The sequence below is a fragment of the Hypanus sabinus genome, chromosome 5 (genome assembly GCF_030144855.1).
Source record: "Hypanus sabinus isolate sHypSab1 chromosome 5, sHypSab1.hap1, whole genome shotgun sequence".
Classification (NCBI taxonomy): Eukaryota; Metazoa; Chordata; class Chondrichthyes; order Myliobatiformes; family Dasyatidae; genus Hypanus; species Hypanus sabinus.
Genome location: NC_082710.1, coordinates 11,854,182 through 11,879,494, shown reverse-complemented (window position 1 = coordinate 11,879,494; position 25,313 = coordinate 11,854,182). Strand labels below are relative to the sequence as shown.

Sequence of the window (25,313 nt, the reverse complement as noted above, 5' to 3'; positions counted from 1 at the left end):
TAGATTCACTGGAAGAGGTTGGCCAGGCTAAGTTTTGTATTCCTTGGAATGCTGGGGAATGAGGGGCAATGTTATACATTTTTTTAATTATGAGAGGCATAGTTAAGGTGGGCAGTAACAGTCTTTTCATCAAGGTAGGGTAAGGCCAAAACTATGCGGCGTAGATTAAGGGTGAAAAGGAAATGAGTTAAAAGGGTAACATTTTCACTCAGAGAGCAGAGAAGATATGGAACGAGCTGCGGGGGAAGTGGTCAACGCAAGTCCAACAGAATCATTTAAGAAGTACTTTGATAGGTACTTCAAGGAGAGGGGCCTGGAGGGATATGGGCCAAATGCAGGAAATTGTTATTAGCTGTTTGGGCACTTAGTTGGCATGGAATCGAAGGGCTGAAAGGCCTGTATCTGTAGTGTATTGCTCTATGTCTCTATGAGACGATCAGAAGCTTGGTCAAAGTGGTATGTTCTATGGAAATCCTTTAAGGTGCAAGAGAGACTGAGGTGGGAGAGAGGGAAGATTTCAAAAAAATATTTAAGGAAACTAAAATACTGTATTATCCATTCTTAGTTCTTTTTAATTAGTGAGAGCTTGATGTTTAGTGGAACCAGGGTGCCCTTTTACACTTAGCACTGGAAGTTAACATGCAAATACAAGCAAGTATTTAGAGTCAACTTGTCTGTTACTCTCCAGTATAAATATTTTTCAGTGCAACAGAGAAGTTGTGCATTAGTTATGCAGAGCCCTAGTGAGACTACATCTGGAATATTGTGTCTACTTGCCCTCCTTACTAGAGGAAGGGTATGCATATGAAAGGAGTTAGCAGAGGTTCGTCATATTGGGTGAGAACTGATGAAGCAATTTAGTCCTGACGAAGGGTCTCGGCCCAAAACGTCAACTGTGCTTCTCCCTATAGATGCTGTCTGGCCTGCTGTGTTCCACCAGCATTTTGTGTGTGAAGCAATTTGGGCCTATATTCTCCTGAGTTTAGAACAAAAAGAAGTAATCAAATTGCGGATAAAGGAATGATAGACATATTATGCCTATAATATGTTTCTGCCAGCATGCAACAGAGAGAATGAAACAACCTCACCACAGATGGATCAGATTGAAATTCTACTGTCCTACCATACTCACCCACAAATGGTGAATGGTATTAATGGCAACCAGGAGTGGGCAATAAACACTTTTCTAATGATGTCTGGGTCCTGAAAAATGGATTTTTAAAAAGTTCTGTTAAAGTGTATAAAAAGTGTCTTGATATAGTGGATGCAGAAATAATGTTTTCCGGTCTTGTAGATCTAGAACCTGTGGCAGAGTCTAATGGCTGAGATGAGAATTCATTTATTGGAATTACCTTTGTTAGCACCATGGATATCTGGTTGCTGAATATATTGAAAACATAGGTGAATAGATTTTAGGTATTGAGGGATATGGTATTCATAAAAGAGAATACTGGGGTAAAATAAAATGGACATAACTACTGAATCTTTTGTTGTGGCTGGGAGGGAGGAAAGGGGCTTGTCTTGCTGGTGTTGTTTTGTTGCTCTTGTTGCTGCTTGCGTTGTTCTGCTGAACATTACAGGCATTCTTTGTTGGTGTTGAAATATATGGTGACCCTTGAAGGCTGCCCCCATTACATCCTTATGTTGTGTTGTCTGTTCATGCAAGCAACGCGTTCCACTGTATGTTTCGATCAACATGTGATAAATAAATTTCAATCTGGATCAGAATTAGAATCTGAAGTAATAAACAAATGAGTATTTCACGAAGCCAGTTCTTGTTTCAATTTATGTGCCCTTATGTGATGGAACAGGTATAAAAAATTCAGTTCAAAGTTCAAAGTAAATTTATTACTGAAGTACATATATGTTACCATATATGTCCAGAGGTTTAATAACATGTACTTCTCTACTGGACTCTAACCTGTTATTTTCTGATTTCTAATGGGCATTTGCACATTTTCTGTTCAGTTTAAGCTTGGCTCTGTGGAATTGAAGGAGGTCTCTAGCACAACAGAAGTCATCAAGGAACTCATTGACATAGTTCTCCAGAGCAATACAGAGCTACGGAGCAGAAATAACTCCCTGCAACAAGAAAACAAGAGATTGTTGAGTGAGCGCAACAGTGGCTTGGAACGGTAAGTTCTGCATTAAGGATTCTTAGAACTTATACTCACACGTAATTCATTTTAAAGTGAAGAATAAAAAGCCAGCAAAAATTTCTAAACACTTTCAATAACAATTTTAGAAATTTCTAAGTACTGAGTAAAACTATCAGCTGAATTATTCTTTATGATACTGTTCAAATTCTCAATACAGCTTTCAAATTCCACAAAGTTTGGCTATAACTTCAGCAATATGTTTAAAGTACTGATTGCTTTTTCTTTTAAGTTTGGAGTAATCAACAATTGTTACCCAATGAGGGTAACACAAAATGCAGAAGGATTCTGGACTTCCTGTCAGATTGCCGGCAGGTGGTAAAAGTGGGCTCCCTCACCTCCACCCCTCTGACTCTCAATACAGGAGCCCCTCGGTGCTGTATACTAAGTGCCCTCCTTCACTCCCTGTATACCTATGACTGTGTTGCCACCACAGCTCTAAACTGCTAATTAAATTTACAGACGATACTACATTGATTGGCCTAATCTCAAACAATAACAAACCATATAACAATTACAGCCTGGAAACAGGCCATCTTGGCCCTTCTAGTCCGTGCCAAACGCTTACTCTCACCTAGCCCCACTGACCCGCACTCAGCCAATAACCCTCCATTCCTTTCCTGTCCATATACCTATCCAATTTTACTTTAAATGACAATACCAAACCTGCCTCTACCACTTCTACTGGACAAGGTGGCCTACAGGGAAGAAGTCATCTCTCTGACATGGTGGTGCCAAGAAAACAACCTCTCCCTCAATGTTGCAAAAACAAAGGAGTTGGTTGTGGATTACAGGGGGAATGGAGATGTGCTAGCCCCTGTTGACATCAATGGATCTGGGGTTGAGAGGGTGAACAGCTTTAAGTTCTTCAACATACACATCACCGAGGATCTCACATGGTCTGTACACCCCAGCTGTGTGGTGAAAAAGGCACAACAGCACCTCTTTCACCTTAGATGTTGAGGAAGTTTGGTATGGGCCCCCCAGATCCCAAGAATTTTCTACAAGGGCATATTTGAGAGCATCCTGACTGTCTGCATCACTGCCTGGTATGGGAACTGTACCTCCCTTGATCGCAGGATTCTGCAGAGAGAGGTGTGGACAGCCTAGCGCATCTGCGGGTGTGAACTTCTCATGATTCAGGACATTTACAAAGACAGGTATGTAAAAATGACCCGTAGGATCATTGGGGACCTGAGTCACCCCAACCACAATCTACTTTAGCTGCTACCATCTGGGAAACAGTACTGCAGCATAAAAGCCAGGATCAACAGGCTCTAAGACAGCTTCTGCCACCAGGCCATCAGACTGATGAACTCACACTGATTTGAGTGTATTTTATGTTACATTGACTGTTCTATTTATTATAAAACATTATAAATTACTATGATTGCACATTGCACATTTAGATGGAGACGTAAAGATTTTTACTCATATATATGAAGGATGTAAGAAATAAAGCCAATTCAATTCAATGCAAGTTAAACCCTCAATGTTTCAGGCCATGACCCTTCATCAAGATTTTGCCCTAAATTTTGACTGATTATTCCTTTTCATAGATTCTGCTTGATTTGCTGAGTTCCTCCAGTGTTTTCTGTGTATGTGCCTCTGGATTTTCAGCATCCATAGTATCTCTTGTGTAGAATCAAAGGCCTGTTGTGATAACAGACATATGAGTTCAAATCGCACAAAGGGACAGAATTTCATTTCAGGAATAAATAAATCTGCCTATGGAAGTGCTAGAACCTTTGTTGGTGGCCATAAACTTGACACAATTTTCATCATAAACACAAGTTTCAGTTCCTGGGTGTCAGGATCTCTGAGGATCTATCCTGGGCCCAACTTATTGATGTAGTTACAAAGAAGGCAGAACAGTGACTATATTTCATTAGAAGCTTGAGGAGATTTGGGCTGTCACCAAAGACGCTGTCAAATTTCAGGCCCTTGCTTAGGCAGGAGGTAATTCTGGCCAAGACCAACTTCTCAAAGCCCTTCATCACAGTAGAAGTGAGTACAACAAGAGGATAGTAATTGAGGCAGTTCACCCTGCTCTTCTCGGACACTGGTATGAGTATTGTTCTTTTATAACTAAATGTTATGAAGTCTGTAATAGGTTATAGAATTAAACTAGCTAGACCTCATGGTCATGACAAAAGATACATTAATTATTTTTTATTTAGAGATACAACATAGTAACAGGCCCTTCTGATCCAACAACACCCAGTTACAGCACAAGATTAATTACCCTACTGACCGGTACGTATTTGGAATGTGGGGGGAAACAGGAGCACCCAGAGGAAACTCACATGGTTTCAGGAAGAACATACAGTCTCTTTACAGGCACTAGCGGGAACTGTACCCTAGTCGCTGGCACTATAGCTGTCGATGATATTGGAAGTTGCTTTCTTGTGGCATTGATTGGGTAAGATAATACATACAAGGATCTGAATTGTATCTTTGTGACAAACAAGAAAAAGTCTGCAGATGCTGGATACGCACAAAATGCCGGAGGAACTCAGCAGGCCAGACAGCATCCATGGAAAAAAGTACAGTCAATGTTTCAGGCTAAAACCCTTCAGCAGGACTGGAGAAATGTTGACTGTACTTTTTTTCATAGGCGCTGCCTGGCCTGCTGAGTTCCTCCAGCATTTTGTGTGTGTATCTTTGTAATCTGTCTAACTCATCCCTTAACCTTTCTCTGCCAATCTCTTCCATTTCTCTCAATAAATTGCCCTTAGCAATTCGTCATGACCATGACTCCAGCAGTTCCTCAACATCTTTTCTATATTGGTCTTTCAGAATCAGAATCAGGTTTATTATCGATTATTTATATGACGTGGAATTTGTTGTTTAGTAGCAGAACATTCCATCACATAATAATAAAGTCTATAAATTACAATAAGTAATCTGAGACCTCTGTTGGTCAGGGTCAACCATGGACGTTGTGTTCTAGCTATCTAGATACAGAAGCCTGGATAACACAGTATGGAAAGCAAGCTGTTGCTCGTGTGTCAAGGTCCCCCTCTTCACGTATCTGATAAACCCAAAGGAATGGCAGAAATTATACAGTTTGGCACCAGCAGCGTTGCAGGAGTTGCCTGTCAGCATTGAATTTAATGTAGGACTGCCTGAGGGACTTCTCTGCCCTTGGGAAGAGTGGGTATAGCCACAAGGCAGCGGAGATTCATCTGTGGATATAAACCTTCCACTTAGCAAATCAGAAGCTAAGGGGATGGTGGGGGCTAAGAATTAGAGGATTATGGCAAGACTTGAGGGATAATGGGCGTAAGGGGAGACTCTTTTACTGAATAAAAACTGTTGGATTAATAGGAGAAGGGGGTAAAACAAGAAGGGAAGGAATTATATTGACAACTTAGAATTGGACATATTATACTTAATTATTCCTTGTACCTTGTTGGAAAACATCACTACAGGGTCATCATTATGAAACAGTTGAACACATTATTCTACAACGTGAAGCTTGTAAGGTTAAAGGAAAGCAAAAGCAGGCTGCACTACTAACTTTGGAGGGGTTATAGTTCTCATTTAAAAATTTTACTAAGTTATGGAAGTGACTTTAATTTAATTCAGAGGCTATTAGAGACACATCCCATTGGGAGCATTCAATAGGTAGGGGGAGCTTATCTCCTCTAGCACCCTCCCGTCTATCTTCAGCATAAGGAACCACAATGAGAAATGATATTAAATAATGTATATATAAATAATATGAAATAATAAGAATTAATATATGGTGAATTAAGAATATATATATGTTCAGATGGTGGTGAAAGGGCATACAGGAGCGAGATGTAACAGCAACAACCATGCACTCACCATTAGTAAGTGCAACAAGCTGTTTGTGGGTTTCAGGAAGGGTATGACGAAGGAACACAAACCATTCCTCACAGAGGATCAGAAGTGGAGAGAGTAAACAATTTCAGTTTCCTGGGTGTCAATATCTCTGAGGACCTAACCCGGTCCCAAAATATAGATGCGACTATAAAGGAGGCAAGGAAGCAGCTATATTTTATTTGGAGTTTGAGGAGATTTTGTTTGACAACTAAAACACTCAAAAACTTATACAAATGTGCCATGGAGAGCATTATGATTAGCTGCATCACTGTCTGGTATGGGGGGGGGGGGGGGGGAGAGATTGGGAGTTACTGCTGCACAAGATCAAAATAAGTTGCAGAATCTTGTAAAATCCATAATGTGTACCAGTCAGATTCAGATTCAGATTCAGTTTATTGTCATTTAAAAACCACAAATGCAATGCAGTTAAAAAATGAGGCAACGTTCTCCGGAATGATATCACAAAAAAAGCACACGACAAAACAGACCACACAAGAAAAACCACATAACGTTTGGTAATCCCCAATCCAGAGTCCGGAGGGGCTGCTGCATATCAATATCGCACTACCATCTTAGCACATTCCCCGGAAAGGAGCTCCAAACCCATCAGACAAAACAAGACTACCCAGGCACACCAAGTACTTCATAGTATTCAAGACATCTTCAAGGAGCAGTGCCTTAGGAAGGTCATCATTGAGGACCCCAACCACCCCGGCCATGCCCACTTCACACTGTTACCATCTGGAAGGATGATACATTTATCATGTATTTCATTGTACTGCTGCCATAAAGTTAACAAATTTCACAACATATGCCAGTGATATTACATAGAAACATAGAAAATAGGTGCAGGAGTAGGCCATTTGGCCCTTCGAGCCTGCACCACCATTCAGTATGATCATGGCTGATCATCCAACTCAGAACCCTGTACCCGCTTTCTCTCTATACCCCCTGATCCCTTTAGCCACAAGGGCCATATATAACTTCCTCTTAAATATAGCCAATGAACCGGCCTCAACTGTTTTCTGTGGCAGAGAATTCCACAGATTCTTCACTCTCTGTGTGAAGAAGTTTTTCCTCATCTCGGTCCTATAAGGCTTCCCCTTTATCCTTAAACTGTGACCCCTCATTCTGGACTTCCCCAACATCGGAAACAATCTTCCCGCATCTAACCTGTCAAATCCCTTTAGAATTTTATACGTTTCAATAAGATCCCCCCTCAATCTTCTAAATTCCAGTGAGGATAAGCCTAGTCGATCCAGTCTTTCTTCATATGAAAGTCCTGCCATCCCAGGAATCAATCTGGTGAACCTTCTCTGTACTCCCTCTATGGCAAGAATGTCTTTCCTCAGATTAGGGGACCAAAACTGCACACAATATTCTAGGTGTGGTCTCACCAAGGCCTTGTACAACTGCAGTAGAACCTCCCTGTTCCTGTACTCAAATCCTTTTGCTATGGATGCCAACATACCATTTGCCTTTTTCACTGCCTGCTGTACCTGCATGCCCACCTTCAATGAGTGGTGTACAATGACACCCTGGTCTCATTGCATCTCCCCTTTTCCTAATCGGCCACCGTTCAGATAATAATCTGTTTTCCTGTCCTTGCAACCAAAGTAGATAACAGCACATTTATCCACATTAACTTGCATCTGCCATGAGTTTGCCCACTAACCTAACCTATCCAAGTCACCCTGAATCCTCTTAGCACCCTCCTCACAGCTAACACTGCCGCCCAGCTTCATGTCATCCGCAAACTTGGAGATGCTGCATTTAATTCCCTCGTCTAAATCATTAATGTATATTGTAAACAACTGGGGTCCCAGCACTGAGCCTTGAGGTACCCCACTAGTCACTGCCTGCCATTCTGAAAAGGTCCCATTTACTCCCACTCTTTGCTTCCTGTCTGCCAACCAATTCATCCACATCAATACCATACCCCCAATACCGAGTGCTTTAAGTTTGCACACTAATCTCCTGTGTGGGACATTGTCAAAAGCCTTTTGAAAATCGAAATATACCACATCCACTGGCTCTCCCCTATCCACTCTACTAGTTACATATTCAAAAAATTCTATAAGATTCGTCAGACATGATTTTCCTTTCACAAATCCATGCTGACTTTGTCCGATGATTTCACCTCTTTCCAAATGTGCTGTTATCACATCTTTGATAACCGACTCTAGCATTTTCCCCACCACCGATGTCAGACTAACCGGTCTATAATTCCCCAGTTTCTCTCTCCCTCCTTTTTTAAAAAGTGGGGTTACATTAGCCACCCTCCAATCCTCAGGAACTAATCCAGAATCTAAGGAGTTTGAAAAATTATCACCAATGCATCCACTATTTCTTGGGCTACTTCCTTAAGCACTCTGGGATGCAGACCATCTGGCCCTGGGGATTTATCTGTCTTTAATCCCTTCAATTTACCTAACACCACTTCCCTACTAATATGTATTTCCCTCAGTTCCTCCATCTCACTAGACCCTCAGTCCCTTACTATTTCCGGAAGATTATTTACGTCCTCCTTAGTGAAGACAGAACCAAAGTAGTTATTCAATTGGTCTGCCATGTCTTTGTTCCCTATGATCAATTCACCTGTTTCTGACTGTAAAGGACCTACATTCGCCTTGACCAATCTTTTTCTTTTCACGTATCTATAAAAGCTTTTACAGTCAGTTTTTATGTTCCCTGTCAGCTTTCTCTCATAATCTTTTTTCCTTTTCCTAATTAAGCCCTTTGTCCTCCTCTGCTGGACTCTGAATTTCTCCCAGTCCTCAGGTATGCCGCTATTTTTTGCTAATTTATATTTTTCTTCTTTGGAATTGATACTATCCCTAATTTCCCTCATCAGCCACGGGTGCACTACCTTCCCTGGTTTATTCTTTTGCCAAACTGGGATGAACAATTGTTGTAGTTCATCTATGTGATCTTTAAATGCTTGCCATTGCATATCCACCGTCAACCCTTTAAGTATCATTTGCCAGTCTATCTTTGTTAATTCATGCCTCAAACCTTCAAAGTTACCCTTCTTTAAGTTCAGAACCTTTGTTTCTGAATTAACTATGTCACTCTGCATCTTAATGAAGAATTCCACCATATTATGGTCACTCTTACCGAAGGGGCCTCACTCAACAAGATTGCTAACTAACCCTTCCTCATTGCTCAATATCCAATCTAGAATGGCCTGCTCTCTAGTTGGTTCCTTGACATGTTGGTTCAGAAAACCATCCGGCATACATTCCAAGAAATCCTCTTCCTCAGCACCCTCATCAATTTGGTTCACCCAATCTATATGTAGATTGAAGTCACCCATTATAACTACTGTTCCTTTATTGCATGCATTTTTAATTTCCTGTTTAATGCCATCCCCAACCTCACTACTACTGTTAGGTGGCCTGTACACAACTCCCACCAGCGTTTTCTGCCCCTTAGTGTTATGCAGCTCTACCCATATCGATTCCACATCCTCCAGGCTAATGTCCTTCCTTTCTATTGCGTTAATCTCCTCTGTAACCAGCAATGCTACCCCACCTCCTTTTCTTTCCTATCTATCCCTCCTGAATATTGATTATACATGGATGTTGAGCTCTCATCCTTGGTCACCCTGGAGCCATGTCTCTGTGATCCCAATTATATCATATTCATTAATAACTATCTGCACATTCAATTCATCCACCTTGTTACGAATGCTCCTCGCATTGACACACAAAGCCTTCAGGCTTGTTTTTACAACACTCTTAGCCCTTATACAATTATGTTGAAAAGTGGCTCTTTTTGCTTTTTGTCCTGGATTTGCCTGCCTGCCACTTTTACTTTTCACCTTACTACTTTTTGCTTCTACCCTCATTTTACACCCCTCTGTCCCTCTGCACTTGTTCCCATCCCCCTTTCACATTAGTTTAAAGCCTCCTGAACAGCAGTAGCAAACGTTCCCCCAGGACATTGGTTCCAGTCCAGCCCAGGTGCAGACCCTCCTGTTTATACCGGTCCCACCTCCCCCAGAATATATTGGTTCCAATATCCAATATCCCAGAAATTTGTATCCCTCCCCCTTGCACCATTTTTCAAGCCAGGTATTCATCTGAAATATCCTCCTATTTCTACTCTGACTAGCACGTGGCACTGGTAGTAATCCAGAGATTATTACCTTTGTGGTCCTACTTTTTAGTTTATCTCCTAACTCCCTAAATTCATCTTGTAGGACCTCATCCCGTTTTTTACCTATATTGTTAGTACCTATGTGCACCATGACCACTGGCTGTTCACTCTCCCATTCCAGAATGTCCTGCAGCCGCTCAGAGACATCCTTGACCCTTGCACCAGGGAGGCAACATTCCATCCCGGAGTCTCATTTGCGGCCGCAGAAATGCCTATCTATTCACCTTACAATCGAATCCCCTATCACTATAGCTCTCCCACTCCTTTTCCTTCCCTCCTGTGCCGCAGAGCCACCCATGGTGCAATGAACTCGGCTGCTGCTGCCTTCCCCTGATGAGACATCTCCCCCAACAGTATCCAAAACAGTACACCTGTTTAGGAGGGAGATGACCTCAGGGGACTCCTGCACTACCTGCCTACCGCTACGCTGTCTAGTGGCCACCCCTTCCCTTTCTGCCTGTGTAGCCTTTACCTGCGGCGTGGCCAACTCACTGAACGTGCTATTCACGACGTTCTGAGCATCGCGGATGCTCCAGTATGAATCCAATCGCAGCTCCAGATGCTCAATTAAATCTGATTCTGATGTAAAAATTAAATTAAATAAGTAGTGCCAAAAGAGGGCAAAAAAAAAAAGAACTTTTGAGGTGGTGTATATGAGTTTATTGTCCATTCAAAAGTCTGATGGTGGAGGGGATGAAGCCTTGTCTGTGGGTCTTCAGGCCCTTGTACCTCTTCCCCGATGGTAGTAATGAGAAGAAGGCATTTCCTGAATGGTGAGGATCATTGGTGATGGATCCACAGAACTAGCGATCCTATGGTTCTTTACTAGGCTGTGATGCAACCAGTCAGAATGTTCTCCACTGTACATCTGTAGAAGTTTGTAAGAGTTCTTGTAGACTTATCAAATCTCTTCAAGCTCTTAACAAAGAAGAGCCACTGGCATTCATTCTGATGCTTAAACTTATTCCTAATTCGGTAATTGAGTAATACAAATTTAAATATGACAAATGTTTATTTTTACATCTTTGTTTTTCATTTTGTATTCCTCCTCTTTGGATCCAGTATCCATAATCTTACTTTGATAGTATTTATTCCTCATACAAGTTTTAAAGACTAGCACTTCAAATAAAATGCCCCAGTTGTATAAATCTTCATTCACAGTCAAAACCATCAACCTCTGTTGGTGCCTTGTTGAATGATAACTGAGAACTCACTTAAAATGTTGTTAAAGATGTTTTTCTTATTTTGTAGTTGAATAATTAATAAATATCTGAATTCCTGGTTCAAGTTCCTATTTCACTCACACTCAATAATCTTTTCATTTTCTTTTAATGCATAAAATGTCTGTAATATAATTAAAATAGCTGAATTGTAGTTAGCTGTTTCTGGTTGGTACATGAAAAGGACTATTTTCTTGTAAATTAACAGCACATCCAAAAGTGTCAGCATTTTCAACTAAGACTGCACAAAGCTAAACAGGGTAATTTATATTCAATTGATTTTTTTTTACATTTTAACTTAAAATTCTCTTGCCAGCAAGTTAATTGACAAAATTCAGCTATATATTTTGATATATGTCATGCAAAGGTTATTTAATGAAATTATAATCTTGCAAAAATTAGCAATTAATTGGCTAATTCTGGTAATTTCCCTGATTGCATTGATCAGATTTAATTGATCCAATGGTCGCACTTATTTTGAAAACCCTAATCTGTTTAACAAAATAAACAGATATAAAATCTGCACCCTGCTCACACATGACTATCTTTCAATATACATCAAAAATGTGTCTGCTTCAACTGGAATACCTTTAATGTCTAAAGTTACATGAAAAGAATAACCTTGAATATCTGAAAGAAATTATAAAGATGGTATGGAGTGACATAACGGAGGAGATTTAGAAGTAGCTGGATTTCTAAATGATCTAAGTAATAAGTAGTATTTTCTTTCTGGTCCATGAATTAGCAACAATTCATTTTTTAATAGCACTAAACATATTTTATGTTTGTAATTACCCCAGAATTGACTTAATCTGTTTAATATGAACTAATTTAGTGTGGGAATGTTATAATAATGTCTTTTTAATTCATTTCAAGGAAAACATCTGTGAGTTATAGATTTGGGTCAAATTTAGTCCTTGTGGGTTTTGAATTTTTTTCTTTGCCCAGCTTGGTTGAAACATAATGGATTGTATGTTATTGTGTGTATATTTACAGAATAATTAGTCCTAACTACCAGATTAAATCAATTTAAAAGTTGAATATTTTAATAAGGATAAATGTGATTAAACTTCTCCACTAATTAATGCCAATCTTTTAATTGTCCACATAATCTCTGATCATAATTACTACTTCAGTGAAATACAAAACTAAAATGGAGGATTAAATAGCTGTTGATATATATTTTATTCCCTTAGAAAACATTGTTTTCAACCTCAGTCACAATTACACTCTTTTACTGGGTAAGCTGTTTACTTACTCTTCCTTGGAATTTTACTGTTAATTTTGCACCACAACTGTTTAAAATGCTGGTCAATGAGACACTGGCCCCTGCCAAAGTTCACATCTGACATTGAGGAGGTGCATGAGAAAAAGACATTAGTTAGCCTTCCTAACAATCTGAAACTTGCTAAACCTATTATTGGCACAGTAACGTAATGGTTACCCTTTAACCATGTGAGGTTCCTTCAGTTTCCACCCACATTCCAAAGACATACAGGTTAGGGTTAGTAAGTTGTGGATATGCTATGTTGGCACCAATAGTATGGTGACACTTGTGGATATTGCTGTACATCCTGAGACTGTCTTTGTCAATGATGCAAAATTACACATTTCACTCTATGTTTTGATGTGTATGTGACAAATAAAGCTCATCTTTATCTGAAAACTTTATCACTTAATCTTACTACCATACATAATTCGTAGTAATTTTCCTGATTTATAATTTCCTTACCATCTTCAATAGTATTTTAGATGGTTTATCAATCAACTATGCTCCAAAATTAGATTGTGAATATTAGATAGTTCTCTTGCATCTTTTTTTGGGTATAATATGTTGCAATCCATTCTACTGTGGAACTTTTGATGCTAGAGTATCGACTGATAGTGCAGTTCAGCATCTAAACGCATTATGATAACACAGCCTTAATGAGCTGACACCTTATGTTGTGGAGTTTTTGGCAAATCTGTATTTTATTAATAAAAATGTTCTCTTGTTTCTTGTTTTGTTTCAATTCTTTTTTGTTAATGACAATGTGCCAAAGGGTCTGTTTCTGTGCTGTAGTGTCTGTGACTCTATAACACTTACATGCTTGGTCCTTGTTCATCAGGCTGGAGGAATATGTAAAGGCTAAAGAAGACCTGGAACAAGACCTCTATTCACGTTTCATCTTGGTGCTTAATGCAAAGAAAGCCAAGATTAGACAATTACTAGAACATTTAAAGTGTGTTCGTGAGCAGACAGAAGATGGAATTCAATGCAGGTATGTGCTTAAATCTTTCAGTGTTATTTCAATTCCAGTCCATTACTTTCATTTCATAAAGCAGCACCGCTTCTTCAAACACAAGAGATTCGGCAGATGCTGGAAATCCAGAACAGCACACACAAAATGCTGGTGGAACTTAGCAGACCAGGCAGTATTTGTAGTTAGTTACTGCCTGTTATGACTCTAGTGTTTAGGGCAGCAGTGAAGGTCCTCCATCTCTGTCTGTCCTCGGCCATCTTCTCTATTGTGTCCCAGTTGTGGTTCAGAGTTCTCATTTCTGCCTCTGAGGTACGGCACCAAGTTGTCTGGTCTTCCGCATTTCCTCTGCCCTTCAGGGCTCAATGAAGTGCTGTCTTGATGACAGAGTTGGCTTCTTTTCCCATCAGATGCCCAATCCATCCCTAGCGTTTTCTCATGATAATTTTGACCATGTCCTCTTGGTGACACTGAAGGAGTAGAGTGTGGCTGGAGATCTTTCTTGTCTAGAAAATATGGAGAATCTTCACGAGGCTAAGCAACATCTGTGGAAGGGAATAAACAGTTGACGTTTTGGGCTGAGACCTTTCAACAGTCCAAGACCCAGCATCAAGTCCTTCGCTTTGCTGATAGTAAGGGCTAGGTTGTAACACAAAGCTTATGAATCTCTTTCAAGTTGAGATCCTTCATTAAGTTGTAGAGTGACTGGTAGGGGAAAGAATAGAAAAAAAGTACCTCTGATGGATTAAGGCTAGGGTTATCAAAGTGCTAAGCTGTTGTGAAGCTGACTGGTCGATATTCAATAAGGACAGCTAGAGAAAGAAAAACAAACAGTGGAACATGTAGAAGGTGACAGTTAAGATCAGTAGGAAATGCTTTGCAGATTAAGCATTATTAGTGGAGAGGGAGAACTTTGTTGGTATTACAAACAGTACATCTACATCATAACTGATCCAGGTATAGAAAACCATATGTTCCTTTGAGTTTTCTATACTGAAAATATTTGCATTTCTCCTTTTGTTTGAACTTGGCTTTAATGTTGCACCATAACCAAGTAACTTCCCATGAATTAACAAAGGGATTTAGAGATTTAATCTTCTGCTTTGTTTAAGCACGTTAACATTAAGTGGTAATAAAGAAATCTGATGCAATTGGGGGTTTCACTGTAAAATGTGCAGACACAGCCTTGTTGGAATACATGATTAGATCTACTGAGCAATACTGAGGTTCAGTAAAATGGTTTTTCAAGCCACCATAATGTTCCAGGATACACCGTCTTCTCATTGCTACCATTAGGGAGGAGGCGCAGGAGCCTGAGGACCCACACTAAATTTCTCAGGAACCCTTTCTTTCTTCCACCATTGGATTTCTGAATGGTCCTTGAAATTATGAACACTGCCTCACTATTTTGATCTTTTTTTTGCACTATTTATACGGTTGTATATATATTTAGAGTCAGAGAGTTATAGAACATTACACCACAGAAACAGACCCTTTTAATCTGTCTAGTCCCATCAACCTGTACTGGACTATAGCCTTGCAACTCCCTCCCATCCATGTACCTATCTAAATTTCTCTTAAATGTTGAAATCAAACCCGCATCCAGCACTTTTGCTGGAGGTTCGTTCCACACTTTCACCACCTTCTGAGTGAAGAATTTACCCTTCATGTTCCCTTTAAACATTTCACCATTCACCTTTAACCCATGACCTCCAGTCCTAGTCTCACTCAACATCAGTGGAAAAAGCCTGTTTGCATATACCCTATCTATATCCCTCATAATTTTGTTTACCTCCCTTCATCAAATCTCCCCTCATTCTCCTATGCTTTAGGGAATAAAGTCCTAACCTATTTAACCTTTCCCTGTAGTTCCTGGAGTCCTGGCAATATCCTTGTAAATTTTCTTTCCATTCTTTCACTTCTATTGATATCCTTCTTGTAGGTAGGTGATCAGAACTGCACACAACTCTCCAAATTGGGCCTCACCATCATCTTGTACAACTTCTACTTGCAGGTTATAGAATTTTATGTATCACACTGTACTGTTGCTGCTGCAAAAAACATATTTCACAACCTATGTCACTGATAATAAACCTGATTCTGAATAATAATTCAGATTATCGGTAAAGTATTGCTATGAATTTCTTCTTTCAGGACTGCAGCTGCCACCGGTCAGGAAACCTTATTAACTGAGGAATGCAACACTGATGAAGACCACAGTAGCCATACCTCTACAAGTAGAAGCTTGGCTCAACCTTCCACGTCAGTTACTGGTAAGGGAATGTGCTTTAAACTTAACATTGACGTTGTAGCTTATTGCAAATATTATTGATTCAATTGTATCTATTTTCATTGATTCTATTATATTTCTTATTTCTACTGTGAATACCTGCAAGAAAATGGATCTCGGGATAACAAATGATTACATATAAGTACATGGATAATCAATGTACTTTGCACTTTGAACTTTGAATTTGGGCAGACTACAGTTAACCAAGTTGGACTTTCTTCAATAATTTCTTTGCAACCAAAATCTACTTAATCACATCAAAATTCATTATATTCAATGGACATGAAAAATAAAAAATTGTTTTTTAACTAACTGAAAAAGAAACCCATGAGATAATAGAATGGGAAATCTCCTTATAAATAACTGCATTGCTTAATTTGGGTAAATATACTGTTGTGTGTTTGTTATGCTGTTTTCTACAGGCTAGTTTGATTGAACAGAACAGTCGTTTTCTTTTGGTGTATCCTAACATTTGCCTTTTCCTATCTGTTATTGCAATGGGGAAAATACCTTGTATAAAAAAATATTTTTATGAGTTGTGTGTAAGGAAAGATGCTTAAACAAGGAGATAGCCTGGAGGGGCAAGTTTTTTTTTATACAGAGAGTGACAGATGCCTATAGTTCCACCACAGGGGTAGTGTGGAATCAGGCAGTTTGGTAGAGTTTAAGAGGCTTTTAGATCGACCCATGATTATGAAGGGTTATGGATGATATCCAGAAGAAGGACATTTAGTGTAAATTGACATCAAGATTGGCACACTGTTGTGAGCTGGATGGCCTGCCCAGTGCTGTACCATTCTATGTTTAGATTAGATTCGATTAGCTTTATTTGCTACATGTACATCAAAACATACATTGAAATAAATCATTTTGTGTCAACAACCAACACAGTCTGAATGTGTGCTGAGGGCAGCTACAAGTGTCGCCATTACTGACACCTTATTAACCCAAACCCGTACATCATTGGAGCAAACTGAAACAACTGGAGGAAACCCATGTGGTCATGGAGAGAACGTACAAATTTCGTACAGCGGCAGGAACTAAACTCTGATTGCTAGAACGGTAAGATGTTACATTAACCACTATGCTACCAGAACACGTGTTCAATGGGCTCACTGAGTTACTGGGATCCACATGGTCCAACTCCTGTACCATGGGGTATACACGTGTGTTACATAGAGTCATACAGCACTTGGCCCTTTTTGGCCTGCCGCTCCATGCCAACTGTGTTGCATAGTGAGCTAGGCCCATCTGACCACGTCTGGCCTGCAGCCCTCTTAACCTCACCTATCCTTGCACGTATCTAGATGGCTTTTAGTTGGTTCTAACAACACACACGAAATGCTGGTGGAACACAGCAGACCAGGCAGTGTCTATGGAACGAGTGCAGTCGACGTTTCGGGTCAAGACCCTTCAACAGGACTGGAGAAAAAAAAACGCATTCCAAGTACACATCGCCCTTTATGTGAAGAAGCTAATGCTGATGTCTATTTGAAGTCCCTCGCCTCTGATCTTAAACCTATGCCTTGTTGCTTTTTGCACCCCTATTTTGGAAAAAGACTCTGTGCTTTCACCCTTTCAATTACTTCCCTGATCTTATTTATTTATTTATTTATTTATTTATTGAGATGTAGCACCAGATAGGCCCTTCCAGCACTTCAAGTTGTGCCACCCATTAACACCTGATTTAATCCTAGCCTAATCATAGGACAATTACACTATCATACCACCTATCTCATCCTCTCAATATGCTACATTTCAAGGAATAAAACCCTTGTCTACACAACCCTTCTTTGTTCAGCAGATGCTCAGGTCCACACAACATACTGGTAAATCTTTACTGCATTCTTTCTTGTTTAACATCGTCTTTCCTATGCTAGAGCTGCCTAATCTACATATGGTACTCTAAGTGTGGCCTCGGCCACATCTTGTATAACTAAAACACTTGCCCCATCATTGAAATGTTCCTACAACCATTAATCTCTGGTTAATCTTTTCTTGATCCTGTTATAGTTACTATTCTATAGATTTGCTGAGAATGCACACAAAAAGATGAATCTCAGGGTTATATATGATGACATACTGTACTTTGATAATAAACTTTACCCTGAACTTTAACTTCCTGACTCCTATACTCATTGTCCTGACTGGTCAAGGCCAGCATGCCAGATGCATTTTTCACGACCCTATCTACCAGTGAACTATGCATGCACACTCATAGGTCCCTTTGTCCTTTGTTCCATAACATTCCCTAGGGCCCGACCGTTCACTGTGCAAGTCCTGCCCTAGTTAGATCTTCCAAACTGCAACACCTCTTATTTATCTGGATTGAAAGCAATTTGCAATTCTTCAGACATTTCAGAAAAAGACCGATTCACACCTGTTCTCTGTTTCCTATTAGCTAGTTAGTCTTCCATGCTAACTCCAGCATCATGAACTTATAAAATTTTGACAAAATGTTTATCATGTGCCTTATGCATCAATTTGAAAGATATTACCGAGCTGTGTGACCATGGAGAGCTGGAGAGCGGGAGAGTGCTCAGAGCTGGACTGGTTCCTGGTGATGTCTGTTTTTAGCATGCAGGTTGAATTGGAAAAGGGAATGAGAACAATTGAAAGGGGTGATTTTAGACCTTGCTAGATGACCTTAATTTCCAGGGTCAATGATGAACTTTATTCGCCATGTACATTTACATGTATTTAGGAATATACTGAGGTGTATTGGTCAGGGTGTGACATGTAACAACATTCAATAATTATAAGAACAGAATTATATTTAAAAAAAAGAAATAAAGTACAGATATGGAATAAAATGTGCATAAATACAGTACATAAATACAAGCATGTATTTGCAATGTAAACACTATAAAAAGTGATGTAAAGTGTTTATGGTGCAGTGACTGGTAGTAAGTAGATAGAGACCGTAAGATATAGGAGCAGAATTAGGTCATTTGGCCCATCGAAGCTGCTCCCCCATTTCATCATGACCGATTAATTTTCCCTCTCAGCCTCAATCTCCTGCCTTCTCCCTGTAGCCCTCCATGCCCTGATCAAGACCATAGAGGGGGTGGGGGATGCTTGAACTAGAGTGCATAAACCTTTTTAAACAAAGTTTGGCTAAATTAACCATTGCTAATGAAATAGTAACAAATGGTTTGTGGTTCCCATTAATTACTTACAGGGTGTCCCAAAGAAAGCGCCATTTTAACAAAGAAAATGCATATATGTACCATGAAATGTTCTAACAGGCTTCTAAAGTTGATGTGTGATGTGGATCTGAAATCAGTGACTACATAATTACAGTTTGAGAATAATTTGATAAAGAGCTTTTTGTTAAATTAGATGCAGGGCTATTAATCACATAATTCTTCCACATTCTGTGTTTGAAAGGGGAAGTCCTGCCATCAGTTTCGTATTTAGAAAGAAAGGACTGATTTCCTGTCTGCTGGGCATTCAGATTCTCTAAAGGCTCTCTGAATCTTAAGTGTCTTCCAATTACCATCTAGTAACAGCAGCTTTTCTTTCTGTTTGTATTAAATTAAAGCACCTAATCTGCATTTAGTTTTGATAAACTGCGTTTAGCACCTTACAGAGCAAAAAATAACCTTACTGACTTTTATAAACTGGCCTAGTACTGATAGTGTTAAAAATACTGAGTAGCATGAGCTATTCGGCTGCTGTTATCCTTTAAGTACCAGTGTTCAAAGGGAATTCCATCCCAAATGGTTTATGGAATTCATGGATACATGCAGATTTAAACCATAAAACACAGAAGCAGAATTAGGACATTCAGCCCAACAAGTCTGCTTAGCCGTCCCATCTTGTCTGATTTATTATCCCATTCAAACCCATTCTCCTGCTTTCTCCCTGTAATATTTGACTCCCTGACTATTCAGAACCTATCAACTTCCACTTTAGATATACCCAATGACTTGGCCTCCACAGCCGTCTGTGCCAATGAATTCTACAGAATCGTCACACACTGGCTAAAGAAATTTCTCCTCATTTCTGTTCTAAATGGATGTCCATCTGTTCTGAGGCAGTGCCCTCTGCTCCTAGACTCACTCACTACACGAAAAATCCTCTTCACATTCACTCTATTTGGGAGTTCCGATGTTTGATAGGTTTCAATGAGATTCGCCCCCATCCTTCAAAATTCCAGTGAGTATGGGCCTAGAGCCTTCAATTACTGCTCATATAATAACCCTTTCATTCCTGGAATCATTCTCGTGAACCTCCGCTGAACCCTTTCCGATGTTAGCACATCCTTTCTTTAATATGGGACCCAAAACGGCTTACAGTACTCCAAGTGAGGCCTCACTTGTGCCTTATACAGCCTCAGCATAACAAACTTGCTTTTATATCCTAGTCCTCTCGAAATAAATGCTAGCATTGTATTAGCCTTCCTCACCACCGATTCAACTTGCAAATTAACCTTTAGGGAATTCTATACCAGTACTTCCAAACCCCTTAGCACCTCAGATTTCTGCATTTTCTCTCTGTTTAGAAAATACTCTTTGCTTTTATTTGTTCTACCACATGCATGACTATACACCTGTCGACATTGTATTCCATCCGCTTCCTCAACACTACCTGCCCCTCCTCCTATCTTCATATCATCTGAAAAACTGGCTACAAAGCCATCAATTCTGTGATCCAAATCATTGACATATAACATAAAAAGAAGTGGTCCCAACATCAACCCCTGGGGAACACCACTAGTTACTGGCAGCCAATTTAAAAAGGATCCCTTTATTCCCACTCTTTGTCTCCAGCCAATCTGCCTCCACTTTATCTTTGCTGGTATCTTTCCTGTAACAGCCTGGGCTCTTATCTTGTCAAGCAGCCTCATGTGCGGCATCTTGTCAAAGGCCATCTGACATTTGAAGTACACAATATCCACTGATTTATTATTTGTTCAAAGAATTCCAACGGGTCTGTCAGGCAAGATTTTCCCTTAAAGAAACCATGGTGACTTTGGCTTATTTTGTCATGTGCCTCCAAGTATCCTGTAACTGCACTCTTAACAATCGACTCCAACATCTTCCCAACTGTGGAAATCAGATATTAATTTCCTTTCTTTTGCTTCCTTCACATTTTGAAGAGTGGGATGACATTTGCAATTTTTCATTCTTCTGGAACCATGCCAGAATCAATTGATTCTTGAAAGCTCATTTCTAATGCCTCTACAATCTCTTCAGCTACCTCTTTTAGAACACTGGGATGTAATCCATCATGTCTAGGTGACTTACTTATCTTCAGACCTTTCAGTTTTCCAAGCACCTTCTCCCTAGTAATAGCAACTGCATTCACTTCTGCCCCTTGACAGTCTCAAACATCTAGCATACTAACAGTGCTTTTCACAGTGAAGGCAGATGCAAAATACTTACCAGTTTGCCCGCCATTTCTTTGTCTCCCATTACTACCTCTCCATTGCATTGTCCAGCTGTCCAATAACTACTCTCTCCTCTCTTTTACTCTTTCTTCTGTTTCCCAATGTGCCTTGTGGCACATTGGGTAGCAACTTTTGACATTTACTTAGCATTTTGCATGTTTCATACGAGTTGAGTCGCTAGCTTGATGCTCAACCCAGCACAGGTGGAACACATGCAAGGAGCTGGCTGGATTTGAACACAGGGCCACTCACCTGGAAATCCAGTGTGGATGCCGCTACACCACTAGTTGGACCTATATCTGAAAAAAACATTTCCTACATTTGACCCATATCTTCCCAGACAAGGTATCATTCCAAATGTCTTGTTAATGTTGTTATTGTACCTGCCTCAAACATTTCATTTGGCACCTCATTCAAATGAGGTTTGAGACAAAAGTTTGAGACAAAGTATTAAGCAGTTGCATGGATTCTGTTTACGCTTACAACTGCCTCTGTAAAACAGCCAGCATAATCAAAGACCCAGCCTGACGTTCTCTCTTCTCCCATCTCCCATCAGATAGAAGATACAAAAACTTGAAAGCACATATCACCGGGCTCTGGGGTAGTTTCTACCCTGCTGTTATTGAATGATTTCCCAGTATAATAAGATGGACTCTTGACCTCATAATCTACCTTGTCCATGGCCTCATCTTGGCACAATATACTTTGTCTTGTCTTGTCATACTTTGTCTCAAACTTTTGATTATATTGAACTCAACTAAATGCAGGAGAAAAGACTAACACACCTCCATATTCAATCAGGGTGAAGGAGCAACATCCTCCATTACGTCTGGGTAGCCTGAATATCAATTTCTCCTTCCGGTAAAAAAAAGTTCACTCCTCCTCCCCTCTTCTTCTATTTCCCACTCTGACCTTCTAGCTCTTCACACCTACCTATCACCGCTCCCGGGGCCCTTCCTCCTTCTCTTTCACCTCTGGTCCATTCTCCTATCTTATCAGATTCCTTCCTCTCCAGTCCTTGTATCCTTCCCAGCTACCTGGCTTCGCCTGTCACCTTCTAGCTATCCTCCTTCCCCTCATTCCACCTTTTTATTCTGGCAACTTCCCCTTCCTTTCCAGTCCTGAACCAGGGTCACGGCCCAAAACGTCAGCTGTTTATTCATTTCCATAGATGCTGCCTGACCTGCTGAGTTTCTCCAGCATTTTGTGTGAGCTGTTATAGACTTGCACTTTATTGTCTGTGTGCACTGCGCTTCTCTGCATTGTAACACGTTATTCTGCATTCTGTTATTGTCTTACATTGTAGTACCTCAATGAACTGATGTAATGAAATGATTAATATGAATGGCATACTAAACAAAGTCTTTCACTGTACCCTGATACATGTGACAATAATAAACCAATTTACCAATTTCAATAGAGTCACACTGCTGGACATATGGAACGACTAAACAGTATTGTTTAAAGATTCATATTCATCAGGATCAAGGAATCCGGAACTCCGATCTTAGAACTGGATTTTCCTTCATTACCTGGTTGAAATTCAAATGGACAGGCTGTAGATAATTCGAAGGGATGGCCTGTCGTACATCCCCACTTTGCCACTGCCAAAATGAGTTTATTTGCCGTTCTTTCACATTGCATGCTAGAAGCTAGAGGGGAAAGAGCTGGATTGCAGTGCGATTTCTGTCCTCTTCACCATTCATACCAGCAGGAGTGGAGGGGTATTATATTTTGTGGTAACAACAGATCATCTGTTAAATTCCCTTTGGGAAGAAACAGCGGCATTAGGCTTCCCACTTCCTTCAAAATGACAACTTCCATTTAGCTGTGAAAATCTTTAATGTGGTTTGAAAAAAAAATCAGGGATTATCTTAGTCTTTACTCCGACTGAGTAAATTTTCTGCAGAAATCTGAACTGAATAAATAGCCATGTCAAACCCCAGCCCAACCCTAGAAATGAAAGCGTTCTGAAGTTAAGACCGTAAGACATAGGAGTAGAATTAAATCATTCGGACCATTGATTCTGTTCCACCATTCCTACATGATTGATTTATTTTGCCCCTTAACACGATTCTTCTGCCTTCTCTGCATAACCTTTGACACCGTTAGTAATTATCAACCTCTGTTTTAAATATACTTGGCTACCAGTCACCTGTGACAATGAATTCCACAGACTCACCATTCTTTTGCCCCAGGAATCCCTCCTCATCACAGTTCTACAGGGACTTTCTTCTATTCTGAGGCTGTTCCCTCTGGTCTTTGACTCTCCCAGTATTGGAAACATCTTCCCTAAGACCACTCTGTCTAGGCCTTTCAATGTTCAATTAGGTTTTAATTAGACTAACAGTCACAGAGCCACCAAATGTCCGTAAGGGCCCCTACGAGTTCATGAACAGCGTTTTCACAAAGCAGAAGAATGGAACTCCTAAGGTGTCAAAGGAAGAGCAGAAGATAATCTGAAGCTGAGATACTCAGACAGCCGGAGAGCTGAACACATCTCAATACTTTCAGATATGCCACCCATCCACCCTCCACATCAGCAATTTGACATCTGTCCCCCCCAGATTTAGTGAGATAATAAAAGTTGTAAAGTGGGCAAAGGCTGCTTCAGTGCCAGGGCCAAATGGAGTTCCATACAAACTACAAAAATGCACCAAGAGTCCTCAACTTCTCATGGAAACAGGTGAAGGTGGTCCGGAAGAAGAAACTGATTCCTGAAGCATGGCAGCAGGCAGGAGAAATTCTAATTCCTAAAGAAAAAGATTCCTCAGAAATCGGACAGTTTCAGCAAATAAATCTATTAAGCACTGAAGGGAAAATGTTTTTCAGTGTCATAGTTCAAAGGTTGCCTACTTACCTTGAAAAAAACAATTTCTTTAAGACACATGTGCAGAAGGTAGGGATGCTGGGTTTCTCTGGCTGCTTGGAACACACAAGTATAAATTGGCATCAATTACAAACTGCTAAAAGGGAAAGAAGAGATCTCCATGTCTTGTTCTTGGCCCTAGCTAATGCCTTTGGACTGGTCTCACATAACCTCCTGTGGCCTTCATTTAAATTTTTCCATGTACCAGAATGTGTTACAACCCTGGTCAAAGCTTACTTTTGAGATCTCCAGTTCTCATTGATAATCGCAGAATACAACACAGCCTGGCAGCCTGTGGAGATAGGCATCATGGCAGGTTGCATCATGTCTCTGCTGGCCTTTACCATGGCAATGGAAGTAATCATTAGAGCTTCTAAATGGGTAGTAGGAGAACGACTGAGGTCAGGACTACCACCACCACCAGTCCAGGCATTTATGGATGATTTAACCATCCTGACAGCTATCATCCCACGTACCAAACGGTTGCTTGAGAAGCTCCGTTCAAACATCAAATTGGCCCTAATAACGATTAAAACAAAGAAGTCTTGGAGCATTTCTATAGTCAAAGCAAGGTTGGTCAACTATAAGTTCCACGTGGGTGGGAAAATAATTCCTACTGTGTCAGAAATGTCAGTTAAAAGCTTGGGGCATTAGCACGATGTAAACCTCGGTGATACAAATCAAGTGAATCTGTTGAAGGAAGAAATCATCAAAGGGCTTGAAGCCATCAATAAGACCTTGCTGCCATGAAACTTAAAGCTCTGGTGCCTTCAGTTTTGATTGCTCCTTCAGGTGTTGTGGCCACTGACTCTGTATGAAGTCCCCATCACTCATGTTGAAAAGTTGGAGAGGACAGTTAGTTCCTTCATTAAGAAGTTGATGGGCCTACCAAGATCACTAAGTAACATCTACCTATATGGCAAAGGAGCTCTGGCGTTGCTTGTCATGGGACTGACTAAAAAGTTCAAGTGTACCAAGGTGAGGCTTGAGTTGACTCTCTGGGAATCTCATGACAGTGTTGTCCAGGATATTGCACCCAGGACCTTAACAGGGAGAACTTGGTGTCTAGCAGACTCAGTAAAACAGGCAAAAGGAGCACTCAGGTTTGTAGACATGGTGGGCCAGGTGCA

General features: G+C 40.3%; 1 protein-coding gene across 7 annotated transcripts in view; it reads left to right on the top strand.

The window, feature by feature from the left end:
• The window catches only part of xrcc4 (X-ray repair complementing defective repair in Chinese hamster cells 4), a 388,378-nt gene that overhangs the window by 162,478 nt on the left and 200,587 nt on the right, over positions 1-25,313 (top strand). For all 7 annotated transcript variants that reach the window (XM_059969369.1, XM_059969364.1, XM_059969363.1 and 4 more), the window contains 3 exons: positions 1,969-2,135; positions 13,498-13,650; positions 15,784-15,902. In XM_059969369.1, the coding sequence (XP_059825352.1) occupies positions 1,969-2,135; positions 13,498-13,650; positions 15,784-15,902 (439 nt within the window). The remainder of the gene's footprint in view (positions 1-1,968; positions 2,136-13,497; positions 13,651-15,783; positions 15,903-25,313) is intronic.